Source organism: Mustela putorius, unplaced genomic scaffold, assembly GCF_011764305.1.
Source record: "Mustela putorius furo isolate JIRA1106 unplaced genomic scaffold, ASM1176430v1.1 tig00003909_pilon_pilon_pilon, whole genome shotgun sequence".
Classification (NCBI taxonomy): Eukaryota; Metazoa; Chordata; class Mammalia; order Carnivora; family Mustelidae; genus Mustela; species Mustela putorius.
Window position 1 is genome coordinate 40,525,605 of NW_025422057.1, and position 19,209 is coordinate 40,544,813.

At 46.4% G+C, this 19,209-nt stretch overlaps 1 protein-coding gene across 6 annotated transcripts in view; it reads right to left on the reverse strand.

The window, feature by feature from the left end:
* WDFY4 (WDFY family member 4) overlaps positions 1-19,209 on the reverse strand; it is a 268,674-nt gene that overhangs the window by 240,926 nt on the left and 8,539 nt on the right. For all 6 annotated transcript variants that reach the window (XM_013063131.2, XM_004765845.3, XM_004765846.3 and 3 more), the window contains exon 2: positions 8,421-8,671. In XM_013063131.2, the coding sequence (XP_012918585.1) occupies positions 8,421-8,654 (234 nt within the window). In that variant the 5' untranslated portion in view covers positions 8,655-8,671. The remainder of the gene's footprint in view (positions 1-8,420; positions 8,672-19,209) is intronic.

A 19,209-nucleotide genomic window follows, 5' to 3' on the forward strand; every position in this document is an offset into this window, starting at 1 on the left:
CATAGGGAGATGGAGAGGAGAAGGGAGTTGAGGGAAATTGGAAGGGGAGATGAACCATGAGAGACTATGGACTCTGAAAAACAATCTGAGGGTTTTGAAGGGGCGGGGGTGGGAGGTTGGGGGAGCCAGGTGGTGGGTATTATGGAGCATGGAGCACTGGGTGTGGTGCATAAACAATGAATTCTTTGATGCTGAAAAGAAATAAATAAAAAAAAAGAAATGTTCTCTGTATTAAAAGATGCTATGTACAAAGGAAACAAGCCATGGATTGGTAAAAAAAAATATTTGGAATGCATATAACAGACAAAGGAATATCATCCAGATTCCCACAAATTAATTTTTTTAAAAAACCTCTGATTTTCTTAAAACAGGCAAATGAAACAAGTAACTTATAAAAGATACAAAAAATAACAAGGAAAATAATCAGGAAATAATAGTAAGTAAAATGCAAATTAAAAGCACAATGAGGGCGCCTGGGTTGCTCAGTGGGTTAAGCCGCTGCTTTAGGCTCAGGTCATGATCTCAGGGTCCTGGGATCGAGTCCCGCATCAGGCTCTCTGCTCAGCAGGGAGCCTGCTTCCCTCTCTCTCTCTCTCTCTGCTTGCCTCTCTCTCCGTCTACTTGTGATCTCTCTCTGTCAAATAAATAAATAAAATCTTTAAAAGCACAATGAGACAGTCACATATTTCCAGCTGGAAAAAATGTGAAGCCTGGCAATACTAAATGTGAGAAAGGACCAGGAAACCCCTATGATCTACTGACGGAGCACAACGTGCATAATAAAATCCCTTTGAAGAGTATTTCATCCAATCCAATAAAATTATAGGGGGACACATCCTATGACTCAGCATTTCCTTTCTAGGCATATTCCCTGTAGAAATGCCTGCTTGTGTACACAAGAAGACATGAACACAAACTGTATCTCTGACTGTGACATTTTGGAAGAACTCAGTGTTCACCAACAGAACAATGAATGAATAATCTGTGGCATACTTATGTAAGGATATGATATAGATCTGAAAAAGAAATAGAGTGACATGAATCAATATGGGTAAATGCAGAAATAGAATGTTGGGTGCAAAAAGCAAGTTATAAAATTATATTACAGTCTTGAGTCTAGAAAAACCTATGAGTCTACCTATAAAATTCATAATAATATCACTTATGATTATTATGATCCATATTATTGTATAACATGGCTATATATTGGATATATATATTTGATATACATAATACATGTTGTATCCATATAATATGTTCAGGGAACATATATATACATATATATTCCCCTACAGGGAATGATAACTCAGCAGGATGGGGATTTGCACCAGAGAGGGCAGAAGGGGACTGAGCTCTAGCAGGCATGCACAGGAGGCTTCAGTTTATCTGAAATATTTTATTTTTTTTATATAGGTGGTGAGTACAGGAATATTTATTTTGTTTTGAACAAAACTTTGTACCTGAAATACTTCTTTTATTGTCCATTTTTTTTATGTTTATTGGCTAATTTATTTTTTATTATTTTTTTTTAATTTTTTATTTTTTATAAACATATATTTTTATCCCCAGGGGAATGGACAGAGTTGTCCCTTACCTTAGTAAATAAGAAAGCAGTTCATCAGAACTTTGCTGAAATTACAGACATGCTAGGGGCGCCTGGGTGGCTCAGTCAGTTGGGTGTCTGCCTTAGGCTCAGGTCATGATCCCGGGATCCTGGGATCGAGCCCCACGTCAGGCTCTCTGCTCCACCAGGAGCCTGGTTCTCTCTTCCCCTCTCCCTCCTCCTCTACTTGTGTTCTCATGCTCACTCACTCTCAATCTCTCACTCAAATAAATAAATAAATTATTTTTTAAAAAGCCATTACAGACATGCTAGGTGAGTGTTAGATGCTGTAGTCAACCTTCAACGAATACTCAATAAGTGAACACATGATGATGAAATCCACAACATGCAGATTGATGGCTGAATGTATTGCATGCTGGGTCTGTGCCAATTGCTGGACCAAGCACTTATGTGCATTCCTTCCATTAATCCCATGACAACTCTTTGAGATCAGTATTGTTATGATTATTCCCACTTTACAGAAATGAAGGCTGAGGCCGGAGAGTAAGCCCAGAGAAGCAGGTAAACAGCAGAATAAAGAGCTGAGTTATCTCACTCATAGTCATGTAGCATGTGCGTAACTAAGAAATTTATGGCTGCCATCTGGAAAGCGGCTATCACCTGGAAAGAAAGCATCAGTCCTTTCGGCTGGGAATTTCTGGTAAGATTATTTCCTCCCCAGGACTAACATATCTGCTATGATATCTAACAAATTCCTGTGCCTCCTCCCTGCACTGGCAAACCCCTCCAAGACCAATTTGCAGGCAGTTGACTCAGAAGCATCTAGATCGTCTTCAAGCAGTGGGACTCCTGCAGGCACTCTACAATAAAGTAAATTGGGCCACTGTGAGCTGAACAGTAATTGTATGCTCAGCCAGATTCTCCCAAGGCTCGCACTCCTTCCTGGGACCGCGATGGGCACTTCTGGAGGCCACGTTAACTCTTTCAGGCCACTAGGGTGCTGTTTGATGCGGAGAGGCAATCATTTACTGAATGGTACCGTGGAGACCCCCGAAGAGTTAAGGCAGCTTCCAAAAGGACCTAATTTTTTCCCCCAAACTGGGACTTGCATGCTGGGAGAATATTGCTCAATATTTTTTTTTTTAATTTTATTTACTCGCATTATCTCAGCTGTGTCTCATGGCTGTCTCTCCCATGGAAGAAAGAGAAAGAAAATGATACTGTGGCCTCCAAAGGACAATGAGGAAAGACAAAAGCTCTTGAGGGGTTGGGAGAAAACCCCAGCTTTTGAATGACAGAACCCGGTTGGTTTTCAAGGCTGGCTGCAATGTTACTATTTCTTCATTACCACTGAGTTTGGTGATTTGGTCTTTAAGTGAGCTCAACACATTTCAGAGACTTTATGCAAATTTTCCCTGCTACTGTGACACAGTTGACCCTCTCCATTGTGAATTTAAAAAGTGATGCATCAAAACTTTGGTGGCAGAAAAAAAAAATGTTTCTCTGAGATGGGAAGAAGCCGCATTGCAGGTCCCACTCTGAGGCTGGGTAGATCAGGGATGGACAAAGAATGGTATTTACCCTCATTGCCGCCTTGGGACACTTCACTTGGGAATAATTATTGCTCATCCTTATTATTATATTTAACATTACTTCTCTCTCCTCCACTATCAATTGGGTTTCCATGAGAATGATTGTCCACACTGGGTGGCATGAACTCTGCACCACTGGAAGGGCTATTAGACTCACAGTTCCTGTGCTCCCCGTGTGTCTGCACACATGCACACAGACACGCACACAAACACATTCACCGCCCAGGTGCCATCGAATTAAATCCAATCCCTCCACACTAGGAAATGGAGGATTTCCCTGCCATGTTACCCACTGTTCTGGCTATAGATCGTTCTACAACAAACCACCCCCAAACTGAGGGGCTTATTTTTCTCATGGGTCTGCAATTTGAGCAGGGCTCAGCAGGGACATCTGTTCTCTGCGTCACTCAGCTGGGGAAACTGATAGGGCTAGAGATCCACCTGCTAGATGCCACACCCACGTGGCTGGTAAGTCGGTCCTGGCTGTCAGCGGCAAGGCCAAGGGCTTCGGTTCCTTTACATGTAGGCTTTTACTCAGGGCAGCTGAGACCCCCTCACAGCATGGTAGCAGAATTCTAAGAGTGACAGGAAGTGACAAGTGATGGGGAGAAAAACCTGCAAGTCTTATGAAGCCTAGACCTGCAAGTCTCACTTCTGCCCTATTCCATTGGCCAAGTCATCACAAATCCATCCAGATCCCAGAGGAGAGGATGTGGATGCCACCTCCTGAAGGGAGCAGTGTGGACCCATTCTCAGCTTCTATAATCTACCACATCCACAGAGCTCCCCTTGTCCCCACTGGTCCCATCCCCCAGGCCGTCTGTCGAAGACAGTGAGGAATTTTACACTCACTGATAGGGGTTCCCTATCTCTCTGCCTGTTTTCTCTCCAAGTACACATTCCAAGAACAGTCCTCAACTACTACATCTACAGCTCTAGCTTTCCCTGTGTCTATTATAACCAAATATCTCTAAGCAATGTGAGGTCCCACAGCACTTCCTTTCCCTCTCAAAACAAACTCAACCCAGGGCCAGTGGGATCTGCCCAGGCTTGCTAGAGGAAGGCCTTCTTCTCTTGATGTGAGAAACTATGATAGGAAGGGTTCTAGAAAGACCGAAGCCCAAGGCTTGTGGCATGGACACAATAGTCACTTGAGTCCTTCATGGAAACACTGTTCTGCACACTGAGAAGTCATCAACTCCTTGCTGCTTCCTGTGGAGGCTCTAAAACCTCATTTTCATCTGCAACATCCTGGAGCTATCCAAACATCACATGTAGAGGGCATGACATTCTTTTTGTAACCATTCAGTACTAGCCAGGCAAAGCCATATGTCCAGGGAGGCATGGGACAGAGAAGGAAGCCAAATGTGCTCCATTCTATGAACCCCAGCGCCGCCCAAGTGAGGGAGCCCAGGGGCTAAAGACACAGGCCTGGGCATATTGTCCCTGTTGAGTTCTGCTCCTCACGAACAACGAAGTGACCCCAGCCAAGTTACACAACGTCTCTAAACCTCTCTTCCCTCATTTGCAAGGCTGGGATACATATGACCCCCACTTCACGGGGTTATTATGAAAGCTTATCAACATTAAACAAAATGCCTTGTTTAGGTAGTTAGACCTTGGTGAATATTATTAGCTATTCTCAGTGAAAGTGCCTACCACTCTTGGCTAAGAACTCCTCCTTGACCTCTGTATAGGATGGATGGAGCCTCATGGGGGAGGAGAGGCTGTAGCTCTGGATGAGAACTTCCTTTCTGACTCATCCTCCCAGAGCAGTTCCTCATTGGGGTTCCAATGCCCCAAATTCCATCAGGCTCTTCCTTACTACCAAGAGAATCACCCAAATTTTGCATGGGTTCACTTTTCAACAGCCCTGTAGATGCTTCTCCACTCGGGAGGCAGTGGGGCTGGGATTTGCTACGGAACCAACCAAGCCCATTCTTGTGCTTGCCTAGCAGTTAATGCAGAGTTAGGGAAAACACGATCCTCTGCTGTGGATTTGGAGGAATCAAATAGGACAGAAAGCCGAAGAGGCCAGAGGGAAGTTTTGGGGGGAAGAAGGTGGGAAAGAAGCAGTTCTGAGGGAGTCTGGCACACCAAACAGTCCCTGTTCCAAATCTCAAGACTCACTAGGTGGAGGCAGGTGGCGGCCACTGAGATTGGGCACTCATTGCTGTCAACCCTCCCCCGAGCCCCTGGCTGCCCCTTCCATACCACCTCTGACTGACACAGGGCCTGGGCAAAGCAGGCAAAAAAGCCCCCAATTCAGGGACACAGCCTTTTCCAAGTCGTGGGGGGGGCGGGGGCGTGATTCAAAAATCCCTTGTGTGCATTATCTTAAAACAGAGAATATTCCAGATTATCTTAATTTTCCTTGGCCCTAAAGTGAAAAGAGTCAGGTATAGAGAATTGAGTTCCACCAACCAAAGGAGTCCAAGACTCCTTTAGAGCCCTCAGTTATCTCAGAGCCCAGTAGGGGCATGGCTGTCAGGATAACCAGTGCATGACTAAGGCTTCAGCATAACTTTTTATTTTGATTTTTTTAAAGATTTTATTTATTTATTTATTTGAGAGAGAGAGAGAACAAGAGCATGCACAAGTGTGAGGGGCAGAGAGAGAAGGAGAGAGATCCTCAAGCATAGTCTGTGCTGAATATAGAGCCAGACAAGGGTCTCAATCTCATGACCCTGAGATCATGACCTGAGCCAAACCCAAGAGTCGGACCTTTAACCAACTGAGCCCCCCAGGCACCCTTTTGGCATGACATTTTAAATCCTTGTATTTCCAAGGGGGTTCTTTATAGATGACCTTGAAGAACACTGTTCTGTGGTTATAAAATTCAGATCAGAGTAGTTTCAAGCTTGACTTCTTATGGGAGTACCTGTATTCCAGTGAATGTTCTCAGTCTTCATCTACACTTCAGCTTTTACCTATACTATACTTAAAAAAATAATAATAACAATAACCCTCTAACCTTCTCCATGTTCCCCTTCCATTATACCAGCCCTTAATTAAGAAGCCTAAGTGCTGTCACTCTGGTGGGGTTTTCTTAATAGGAACAACAACAGGTTTGTAGACATGTAGGACTTAATTTAAAAAATAGAGATTTTAAGCAATAATAAAAAGCCTAGAATATTCTAGTTCTGCAGGGTTCATCAGAGGTGAGCTCCAGGGACCCAAAACATATAGGTTGTGTCAGCAGTTTGGACACTGCTGGAAATGGGATCTCAAACTACACACACACAGTTAGTATCCTGGTGGCTGGTGGAAAGGTAATGAGAACTACGCCTGCTCTCCATGTGCTGTTAACTTTACAATCATTATCTCCTCTCACCCTCACAGACTCCCAGCAATCTGTTACTGATGCCACTTTACAGACAAGGAGACTGAGGTTCATCAATATATAATAATTTGTTCAAGGATGCACAGCTAATTAGCAATAGAGCCAGGACTGGACACCAGCTCTATTTGACACGAAAACCCATGTGTTCAACAATAGGGTTATTATGCCTCTAGTGACAAGAGCAGAGCTTGGGAAACATGGGCCACTACCAAAGTTCAGTAATAAGAACTGCTTGTGCGTGTGAGGTCACAAGCTCAAATCCCTTCAGGTCAGGGAACAGAAATGAGTAATGCGGGTTGGGTGAAAGATATTAAGGAATGGTGGACTGTGGCAAACTGAGAAACAGAGACCATCTTCTGTCTAAAAGGGGTGCCCCTAACCATCTCCATCCAATTGTCAGTATTACACCTACCAAAATTTTCAAGAAAAACTGGAAATCTGATTTTCACACGAAAACTTTCCATTTTGAAAAAAAATGGCCACAAAGTCCTTTGCTAACTCCTTCAAGCAAACAAGACACATTCTGGGTGCTACTTAGTATTCTCCACTCTGGACTAAACTCTCCATGGTGTAAAACCCCTGTCCGTCTTCACAACTATCATAGCCCAGCTCAGGGTATAAGAGTTTATGTGTGTAACACATGAATGAATTCTTAAATCAACAATCTAGACAGAGGTGAAGAAGTACCAAGCTCTGTCTCATCATGAATGAGAGCCCTTTCAACAGAGCCATGGCTGCCCAGATGGGTGGCAAAGAGACCATGCAATGGCCGAGCCCACACACATAGGGGGCAGCAAATTTTGGTGGAGGACAGGAGGTTGCTCACATTTTTCCTTCCATAAGGCAAAGGTGACCTGAGAACTGGAGGAGACTAAACCACCCTCCAGAAGCTAGGGTCGTTGGGGCAAGGAGGGCTAGGAATGAGAAACCTTAGCTCTCTCTCCTAACTTAGTTTTACTTTTCCTGTACATTCTTTATGTGCCAGTTATCCAATCTGTGAAATGGAATGGATGGGGTATACAAGTCCAAAAGATGGAGGAAAATAATGAATTCATGAGCAGTAAGTTACTTGGCAAAATTCTTTACAGAAGATACACAATGTATCCTAGAAATATGATCCCGAGAAGATTCCAATTCATCTTTAGAAATCCTTAAATATTTCTGGTTAATAAGTTAGATGAAACAAATCAACAAGGGAGTTTCCCAATGAAAATCTGGCAAGGTCTCCATCTGTCTTAGCCTAGTTTCGAATGTGAAAAGTATCTCATATTCTTTGTGCTTTGAATGTAGCTCTGTATTTTTTAAATAATGACCCAAAATCAATAGTCAAGCAAAAACTAAGCCCTCATAAAAAGATGTGTCTCCAACTCTGCCACTAAACTTCAATACATTCACCTATAAAGCAGACCTCATTGGCAGGACCTTTGTTCTGAGACAACAAAAGGAATCCTTTGTACCCAAACCATCACCAGCTGCCACTGGCCAGAATGGCAGCTCTGTGGAGAGGCTGCGCTTCTCTCCCATGCCAGTGGCTGGGTTCTCTCTGTCCTTACTGTTGGCATTGCTGGTGTTTGAGGTTACCTGCCATCCTGGCGATCCACAACACACCTTCTTTCCCTAGCTCCAGAGGGACTGGTCTTTCTCTGGCTCCACATTAGAATGGTGGTTGAACAATATAATTTTTTTTTAACTAAGGAGACAATATTACTCAAGAGCCAACTGTCCTTTCCAACTCTTCCTCATCCTGGAGATGAGCCTTGCTTGCCATCTTTATTAAATAGCACAACATTCCCCTCTAAGAAACCCAACAGGGACCACTTGTGATGATATTAAAACCACCAACTCCAGCTTCCAATCATCCCAGAAGTGTCCCCAGAGCACTGTATCATCTACTTACAGTTTCAAAAATAAGAATACCAACCTTCAGGAACAGCGGAAGGAGATCCAACAGGCTCTGCTGATGTTCAACCGGGCTCCCGTGAGCCAACTTCTGGTATTCTAGAAACTTCCTTTCTAGCATCTCCCAGAGAGCAGTGGGACCAGGAGATTTCCCTCCATGTGGGAAGTCAGGCTGAGCAACATCAGGCTGGCCTTCATTTTTGGAACCTGGATAGTCAGCTCTGTCTTCAGCCCTTGAAACTTCTTCTGCCTCCATGCCTTAGCAAAGCAGATCTGAATTCGGAACAAAAAACAAAAATGTCAAGTCCTGTCACAGCACTTCCTAATGAAGCTGCGTGTGGGACAAGGTACTGTACTCACTCAGTTCAGTTCCTATTGAAGATGGTTCCGCTAAGAATCTGAAACTGAACTGACAAAAATAGGAAGACTTTTTTTTTTAAAGAGATTCTGACTTAGATGTGACTTACAGTGGCAATCTGACATGTGCCTGGAACTATGCTGGGCTCTTTACACAGACGCAGGGGACAAGTGGGTATTTTTATTTTCACTATATAAGGAAGGAAAGTGGCTGGGCCAAAGGCATATCAGCAACTAGACATCCAGTTGAAAGGCAAACCTTTAACACCAAAGCTTGTTTTTTGTTGTTGTTTGGTTTGGTTTGGTTTGGTTTATTACCTGCTGCTGCTCCTCCTCTAAAAGGCCAAGTAAGTAGAGGGGATATGTGCAACTGTCACCAACATTTGTACAAGCCTGTAATTTTATATCTTCAGTGGTAACTTCCTTCTACCGCATGAGTCTGAAAGGATATAGGTTCTTTACTCTCAGCATTATTTGATTCACATTCCATATTGTTAGAGAACTTTGTCCTCAAAAGGACTCTTCAATTACCCCCCCCTCACCCCATGCTAACTTAAAAGAGTTCCTTTTTTAACACACACAGGGATGATGTGCACGAGCCGCAGATCTTGGTTCAGTAGGCATGCGGACAAGAACTTATGTGGTAAAAATAGCCAAAGACCAATTTGCCAAAAGGGTGATCTCGAGAAGATGCTTTTATTTGTGTCCTTGACTTTTCAACTGCCCTTGTATTTAGTTGAGTCATGATTCAGTCACAGTACAACAAAGATTTGTTCGTTGCATGTCAGGAGTATAGGAAACTCCACATGGTGCCCAGAACGTTCAGGCTTCCTGCAAAAAGCCCTCCCTGACCACACTGTCACCCTGTAAAAGTCCTTTCTGGAATCTGGCCAGTGACCAACAACCACCAATCATGGGGTAGGAACCAGAGGGATGGGCACAAAAAGACGGATCCACCAGTGTTCTGCTCTACGCTACAGGAGCTCAGGGTGTATGTCATGTTTTATCTTTTAGCCCAGCACACACCCCCTGCAGGCTAGAATGGGAGTGGATGAAGGGTCATAGGGCCAGACGCACCACCTCTCTTTGAAACATTCTCACCCTTTACACACACAACTCCATGAGTCCCTAGTGCTTCTTCCAACACACATGCTTATTACTCTCAAACTTCATTTTCTTATTACAAAAGCCATGTAATTTCAGTGTCAAAACAGGAAAGGAACCAAGTATCAGGAAGACAATCAAGTAGTAAAGCAAAAAAACAAACCAGCCTGGAAAATTCCCTGAGCAGACAGAACCAGTTTAGTCATACAAGCAAAGCTTAATTTAACTTATTTTGCAAAACTAACTTGACCTCAGTTGTTTCTTGCTTACACATCTGGAAATCAGAAGCAAAACTTAAACTGTTTTCCAAGATTGATAGGAGGCAACCACTGACCAACTGCCAGTCGTTAAAGAAAATTCTCACATTATAACCTCTCACCGTGAAGAATAAAGTCACCACTTTCTCACTATATAAGCTGCTTTATAACAATAAACCCCTGAGCCTCATTCCATGTCCTGGGTTGAGTGTTCCCACTTCACAAACTGTCTTTTTTGGTGTGTAGACGATCAATTTTCACTAATTACTATTTCAGTGATGTATTGGTTTTACTTTGGCTGTTTCTGAGCCTTTGACACCATTTGCCTGTACCCAGAAAAATGACTGTTGGTATTCTAGCTTTTATTTATGTATACGTTGTTTAATAATAATAAAAATCCTCCTCATATTGTTGAAGCAAACTTTGTATTTACACTTTTGCTTTTGATGGTTGGCTGGGGCTTGGTGGGAGTTGGGTTTCCTTTGTTGGGTTGACCCTCAGGAGCAGGTGGTGGGATGGCTCACATCCTGGCAGGCTTCCCTGACCTGGACCAGGCTCCTGTCTGCCTTTGTTGGTTTATTTACTTATTCCTTGGCCCTCCATTCCCACTTGCATTTCCTTCTTCACCACCCTGCCCTGCCTGCTCCACTTGCGTCACAACATGGGTCCTTATAAAACACAACACAGGTGACACGATTTCTGAAGACAGGCATTATGAGTTCCCCGACTGACCTTCTGCATCTTTTCTGCAGCTCACTTTTTCACTCAGCCATATGCCTTCAGACCGACCCTTGTGGGGCTCTGTGCTTGTCAACTTCATTCCTTCTAACTGCTGCCCCATGTTACAAAGTGGGTATCACATGCCTATTTGACTTGTTCACTCTGCAGCCATGGCCAGATTGTCCGCGACTTCTATGCTGCATTCAAGTTTGTTCTGGACATTCCCATGCATGTCCCTTCATGGGACTGCATGGGACTGGCTCCAGGTATGGACTTGGGAGCAGGAGTGCTGAGTCAAGGTTATACGCCTGCTTACATCAACTAAGTACCACCAACTAAGATGTTTCCAGAAAGCTGGCACCAGACCACACTTTGCCCACAGGCTCCTCTACCACCTCACCAATTACCCAGCTCTCTAATGCCTGCCAATCTGATTGAAGTAAAGTGATCCCTCATTGTCATTTTAATTTGCATTTCTCTAATGAGCCTGAGCATCACAGATGCCTCTTAGCTATTGGCACTTCTTTTTTTGGAAACTGACTATTCATAACCTTTGCTGATTTTTCCTTGCCTGTCTTTTGCTTATTGCTTTGAGGAAGCATATTCTAGAAACTTGTCCCTTGTTGGTTTTAAAAATCAAAAATACCTTCTCTCAACCCATTTTTCTAACAAATTAGTCCATAACATTTTTTTGTCACAAAAACAGATCATGAATATTTTCCATGTTGTAGATCCTCTACATCTTCATTTTGAATGACTGATGGTGACCATAGGGCCATGCTGATCATCATTCATTTAATTAATCTCCTACACGTAGGCACTTAAGTAGTTTCAAATTACTCACTACAATAAATAATACTTCAATGATAGGCCTTATGTCTTAAGTCTTTGCATATATCCGTGATTAAATAATAGATTGTAATACATTCTTAAATCCCTACAAGGGAAATAGCTGAATCTTGACACATATTTCCAAACTGCTTCTCCTTAAACACTGCATCAATGCATAGTACTCTGACCAAGAATGCACAAGAGTTCACACTTTCTTACTTATCGTTTTTTAATTCTTGCTCACTTGGTAGGTTAAAAAGCAATGGCATCTCTGTTGGCATCCCACCGTGTATCTTGCTATACCGTGTTTCTGTCTGTCTGCTGCCCAGTCTCCTTCAGGGATCCCTGCAGTGGTTTTCTGGAGTCAGATGGCAAGTGTTCTCATTTCATGAGCTCCCTGTAGGAGATCTCCTACTCCCCTGAGAGCATATCCACTGAATGTTAGCTCTGTGAAGGAAGGCACTGCATCTGTGTCAGTGGTTGGCACTACATAGACATTCAACAAAATGTTACTATATAAATGGATGAATGAATAAATGAACTCATATACTGATGGCACACAAACCTCTCTCTGAAGTCCAGACCCCTCCTCTAAACATGTTCTGTTTCCTCACTTCAAGATCTCTACTTGGATTTCCCCCAGACTCTGACAATCCCTATATGCCAAACAAACCACCATCTCATCTCCATCACCAACAGAACCCGTCCCAGGTCCAGCACAGACATCCCAATCCACAGAATGACTATTAAAGCCAAGCTAAGTGTTGCCTCCAGCACATAAAAGTCATTTTGTAGCCACCCTTACAGGTACAACTAAGAGTTCCATTCAATAACACCCCTCTGGGGGCTTGCCACCATGCCACATTTTAAGATCAAGCCAGTGAGAAGATAAGGTGAAAATGTGGTCCTGGGGAAAGTGGCTGGCTATTCAGTGGAGATATCAGAAACCACTTCAGATTTCCTCTGAAATTAAGAAGTTGTATTTACTGAAGTGAAACATTTGAATCGCATTCTCTTGAAGAGAGATGTTTTCAAAACAAGAATTTCTAACAAATGGGGATCCATGAAATCCCAGGGAGAAGTTGTCTGACTCAATTGTCAGACTGTGGCCATCCCCCACCCTGGTTCTGCCCATCACCCTAGACCTACTTTATTTGTAAGAGGAAGGTAACAGGGAGCAACTAACCTCTCAGGGCTATGTGACAAATGGCAAGAAGAAATCATTCTAATCCACTTCATTATCAAAAGTGCTTTCTTATATCTGTGAGAAGGTGCTAACACTTTCGTATTCTGGGCAAAATGGAGTAAGTCGGGAGTAGGGTCACTGGGGTAGGGCTGGGTTTAGGTTGAGGCAAGTTAAGACACTCACCTCAGGCACAAGATGTAAGGGGACCCCCAAAAAAATCTCAATAGCCAAGATACATAACATTTTAATGCAGTGTCTATAAAAATCAAAATTAATGCCAAAAAATCCATGACAAGCGAACATCAAAGTTTCAAAAAGAGACAGAGTCTCACCCAGAAGATGCCTGACCCCACCCACTGGCCTCCCCTGATGATAATGGGGGCTGAGGGCATTTTGTCACAAAAATCAATAAGTTGACCAAACACCACTGCAGGGCCCAAACTTCCATAGACTCGACCCTAATACACACACCATAGCAGTCACAAGCAGAGACTCGGAAACGAGGCCTCTCCAGCTTGAATCAACGGGCTTAGAACAAGTAGATGAAACATCTCATTCCTGTGTCCTCATTTATAAAATGAGATCATAACAGGACCTCTCACAGGTCCCCCCTGTGAGGGGTCCAGGATTAAGCTAGTGTTTGGCACGTGTGACCATTAGGAAGGAGGGGATGGACAATCATTTACTGGTGCCTCTCTAAATGCCTGCACACTTCACATCATCTTCTTACCCTCCAGCAATGTCAAAGGGTTCAGCCTCTGTCTGCAGCTGTTACTGAGGCTCAGAGCAGGGAAGAGACCAACCCAGGGTCCCACTGTCCGTCAGCAGACAAGACAGAGTCCATCCTGGGTCTGCAGACAGCAAAGCACACTGGAGGCTAAGCTCAAACAAGGACTGGTGTGGGACCCTAGGTAGATGGTAGGGCTTGGACTCCTGCTTGGCAGGTAGCCTGGGTTGAGGGAAGCGTGCCTCCCTACAAATATTTCTTGGAGAGGTAGAGGTTTGGGTGGAGCAGGGCTGCAGTACAGTCGGGGTGAGGTAAAGGGAAAGATGGCTTTGGCAGACCCAGAGGACTGGAAGCTGTGGGGGGTGTCCCAGGGGTCTCCAAGCCCCCTCTCTGCCAGTGAGCTGTTTTCCAGTCAGGCTCAGGACATGTCACACACAGCACAGTTTAGTCATGGTTCCTCACACAGCCAATCAGGCAGGCCAGAGGCCTTGCTTTCCTGCCGCCTGCGTGAGGCAGCAAGAGAGAGGCACGGGGTAGGAAGCTGCCCACTCCTGTCGCCTTCAAACTGAGGGGAGCCTCGGGCTAGGACAGGAGTCACAGGGCAGAGGTTCAGTCTCAGCTGGGCTGCTGCGATGCCTTCACCAGGTTATTCCCCCTCTCCAACACTAGCTTTCTCGTCATTGAAATGGTCTTGGTGATCTCAGTTCTCCCCTCTGGCCTTTATGCACTGACCACAGAAGAGACGTGGGACATGAGTCCATGTGGACGCACTGGAGAGGTGCCTGAGTGGGCTGAGAGCCTGGGGCTGTGCATGGTGGGCAGGTGCAGGGGAGGAGTTCCCTGTCCATGCCCTTGTTCAGGGAACCAGAGGCGGATCTACAGTAACAGCACAGGGAGGGGTTCCCAGGAAGTGCCCACGTGGGCTCCCCAAGATAGGTGTCACTGCCCATCCGCGCTCCTACCCCACCTGCATAAATCCGTAGCGTCGTTAGAACTCTGCTTTGGGATGCGTCAGAAGCACAGGGCCCAGGGCATCCGGCTCGCGGCTGCGTGCTGGAGAGTCAGCTGGGTTGCTGATGTTTGGGCAGCTAAAGCACCATTGACCTTTTCTTCCCTGACTTTCTGTGGAGTGATTTGCCAACAGGTGAAACCTCAGGATATAAGATAGGATTTAGCAGCCCTCGGAGCTAAGGCGCCGGGAAGCCATTCGAGGGAAAACGGAGCAGGAAGTTGCTTGGAGCTGCTCTCTAACAGGGCAGGTCACAGGGAAGACTCAGTGTCTTCCATGGAGAAGCCCAGACTTGGTGACAAAGAGCTGTGATGGTGCCATTCAAGATGGAATTCCTCCCCATTTCTCCTCAGCCTATGTGACTCTGCCTCCGCGCTGTGCACTCTGGGTAGAGGCAAACCTGTTTCCCTTCTACATCACAGGCAATGGCCCCCCAGGCCCTGGAGCTGGGGGCACCTCTAAATCAGACGATACACAGCAGAACAGCAGCTTTCCATGCATGGCTATACGTGATCTGTTTTCCTTTCCGCTCGTAAGTCAGTTCCTCGCCACATGTCAGCGGATCCATACTCTCTTGCCCCTGTGTCAGCAAGGACCTGGCCTTAACCTAGAGCCCTCAGAAAATAAAAACAAAGCCATTCTTGTTCCAAACACATGGGCAAGGTGGGGGCGAGGCCTCACTTCCTCTTCCCCACCATTTCCTGCTAACAGGAGAGCTTACGAGTTAAAAGTAAATTGAAAAGAAGAAGCTGTTGTAGAAGTTCTAGTAATATAGAAGCTCTGCTCCCTCCACAGCCTAGCGTAGCTAACCAGAAGAACTGAGCCAGACAGTCGGATTGCAGAGAAAGACAGCACTGACATACCAGGATACGCCTATTAGAATGTCTTTAAAAAACAAGTAGACACAGATTGTTAATTATTGGCAAGGATGCATCCTGGCTGATGGGAATACAAGTGGTCCAGCCACTTTGGAAAGCAGCTTGGCAGTTTTTTTAGAAAGTTGAAGATATACTCACCCAGCAGTTAGGCCCCTGGATGTTTACCCTAGGAAAATAGAAACTTACCTTCATATAAAACCTACGCATGAATGTTTATAACAGGTGTATTCATAGTTGCTCAGACCTGGAAACAACCAAAATGGCCCTGAGCGGGTGAAGGAACAAGCAAACTCAGGTATATCCGGACAATGGGATGTTTCTCCCCAGTAAAAAAGGAACACACTACTGACCCACACAGCAACCTGATGGACCTCAAAGTCTTATAGCAAGTGACAGAAGCCAGTCTCAAAAGACTACATACTGTGCTATCCCATTTCCGTGACACTCTGGAAAAGGCAAAACTCCAGGAACAGAAACTACAGCAGGGGGCATGAGCACCTGTGTGGTGTGACGTGGACAGGAGACAGCGATGTCACCGTCCCTTTGCTTCTGCCAAAGCAGGCCCCCAAAACAGAGACCTCTGAACATGGAACGCACGACCTCGTTCCCTGCCTGCCCTGCCCAGGGGCCACAAAGCCGAAGCACTCAGGATGGCCACAACCGCAACCCACCCTAGCTTCTCCATGGTCCCCCAGAGAGCCCTGTCCATACACACCCCCTCCAGGTTCCCCTTCCCTCTCCTCATACCACCACATCTCACACCTCATCTGGATGCCAGGGCGAGTACCAACTGTCTGTGAAGGAGCAAGATGAGAAGGGACAGAGCTTGGTCATTACGGTCGCAGGGTCTCCTTAGGGGCTCCTCAGGGCCTGAGACTTCCCACAGAGTCTGCCTCAAGCTCCTGAGAGCCAGTGTTCCCGAGAGAGCTCTGATCTCCCTCTGAGCTCAGCAGCACAGTGGCACCCTCTGCGGGACAGCCCTTCCCTCGGCCCTCAGTGTTTGCTGAGCAGACACCATGCAGCAGCTGCAACATCGAGCTGTACCTTCTTAGGCAGGGAGGAGCCAGATCTGGGGTTGTGGGTAAGAGAAGCACCCCCCACCTGTCTCTGCAGCTGAGAACCTACCGAAAGAGGACCAGACGTGCAACTGCAGACAATGGGTCCTCAAGAGAAAGAGGTCATGGGTAGCATGTGGAAAGGGATGTTCCTCCTGCCTCTCCCCATCCTGCTGCAGCTGCTTCACAAACGTCGCGGCCCCATCTGCACAGGCCAGGGCCAGCCAAAGAGCCGGAACAGGGCGGTGAGCAGGAAACAAGGTCAGTGCAAGCAGACAGGCTCTCTGGAGAGGAGAAGGGAGCCCAGGAAATCACGGTGCAGCTAAGTCAAGAAGGACCAGGAGAGTAGACTGACATGGACATGGTGTTCTAGATAATGAGAAGATCTTGAAGGTGTGGGAGAAGAGATAAACAGATTGTAGAAATAAATAGATTCTATATAAACAAATTCTAGAAAAGTTATTCCTGGCTGGCACTAAGCCAGGCCAGGAGCAGGGAGAAACGAGAAGCAAGAAGAGTCAGTGCCTCAAGTACACCCCAGGTATAGGCAAGGAATGCTCTGGCCACGAGGGTCATGGAAACACAGAGGCAAAGGGACGTCTAAGAGAAGGTGACGGTATGAAGAATGGCTCAGTGCATCTCGAAATAGAGCAATCCGCACCAGCCCAGGCCACACACCGGAACCCCCCACCCAGTGGGGCCTTGCTCCTTGAAGAGGACCACTTCATTGGTCTGGTGGGGCCCCGGCAAGTGTGTTTTCTACAATGTCCCAGGTGTTTTCGATGCATCCCCAGGAGAGGGAAGCGGCCTGGGAAGAAGTCGCAAGGCCCTGGAGGAGTACCTTGCTTAAGAATCCCTGAGCAAGGTGATCCCAGAGCTGTGAGTGGAGGCCAGACTGTGACCTGGCAGGGGCCAAGGGTGCCAGGCCCACCAGCAGGCCAGCTCAGGATGCGTGGGAATGGGACCTCTGAGTCTGCCTCTGTGGCAGCCTTAATTCCCTAGTAAGACACCATCACCACCCCGAGCTTGGAGTTTTGGGCCAAACCTGACTCACTGCATCCCCACCCAGCTCCAAGGGCAGACCCAGAGCAGCCTCAGACAGATCTGATTCAAATCCTAGCTCTGCCTCTCGCTAGCCTTCTGCCTTCGTGACTTACAGTCTCTGAACCTCCATGCATGCACCTGTAAAATGGGGGCAGTATCTTCTCACCAGACTTTGGAAAGAATTAAGCACATGAATATATGTGAGAGGCCACCCAGCACAGTCTAGATGTCTGCACAATGCCCACACCTCTTGCCTTGTGGCTAGCAGCACCCTGACCCCACTCCACAAACATCCCACCCTAGCCTGCTCCCTTTGTGTGTGTTGTTGCCTTCAGGCTCCTGAAATTTGCCTGCCCTCCCTGGAGGAACCTAAAGCCAGAGAGCTCTCTGTGGGTATGCTCTGGAGCCTTGGTCACTTTTTAAGGTCCATCCCCAAAGCCAGGGCAAGCTGGACCCCACCCTAGACCTGGCTTCTCTTCTGTATCAGCCCACCCCTGGCCTGTCTGCCGACAGTGTCCTATCTCAGATTTTCTCACAACGAGGCACTGGCTTGAAAGGAGAGCAGGATACTTGGTGGATTAAATCGAGGCTTCAGAAGTATGTCCTGGGATTCGCAGAGACAAAGCTAGAAGTGGCGAGTTGGCCATCTTAAAGATAAAAAGTGGAAAACAGGAGCAGGAGTGCGTTCCCCAACAGCCAGCTCCAGGGCGAGTACAAGAGCATGGGTAATGGCAAGCGTCCCTGTAGACAGTGGCTGACGGGACAGTAGAACAAGTAGTGTTGGAGGTTCCCTGAGAGGCTTAACAACCAGTTCCAGCACAAGGACCAGCAGCAGCCTGGGTGCTGCCCCAAGTCCTCTTCAGTTAGCAAGTGTCCCCACCTCCTCCATCAGCCGAGGGCAAGGAGCTCCCACTGGCAGAGCACAGCAGAGCCCACCCACAAGCCTACATCCTGCCTCGGTTATTTCCAGAAGTTGAGGAACACCCCCATGAAGACTAAGATGGGGACTCTGACTGACAGGAACTGGGTGGTTTGCACCTGCCCCGACCATTGTTAACTTCCTTTTTTCTGATTCCAGGCCAAGCACTCCCATTTAGCACACACCTCTGTGGTTTGTGCAACAGTAACAGAATGTAGGAACTCGCCAGGTCCTGCAGGAGGGTCCCTGGTTTTGTATTTCGGTATGTGCACTGACTTCCACATTGCCCGAAATAGCCAGGGAGCAGTTCCCCTGGCCAGACCCTCCAAGCTTAGCTGCAACCGAGCTGTCACCGTCTGCACAAAGACATGGACTAGAGACAGCACAAGGAACAAGAGGCCCAGCCCCCATCATCAGGGAGCCGCTCCGCTGCTAGTCTGTGGCTTGCTCTCCAACCTAAGAAGTGTGGGTCAAGTGTACGTGGCCGTCCCTGGATGAGCATCTGCTGGCAGAGCTGTCCGTGATCTCTAATCTTAGAAAAATTGTAAGGGAGATATCGTTATCCCCCTGACATAAAGGCGGAAAGCAAGCCACAGAGAAATTGACACGCAGAGAAAATTGGGAACTTGTCTGAACTCAAACTGCTAATAAGCATCAGAATCAAGGACAAACCCAGACTTTTCTGACTTTGAAGCCGACCAGGGTGGCCCGACAGTCAACAACA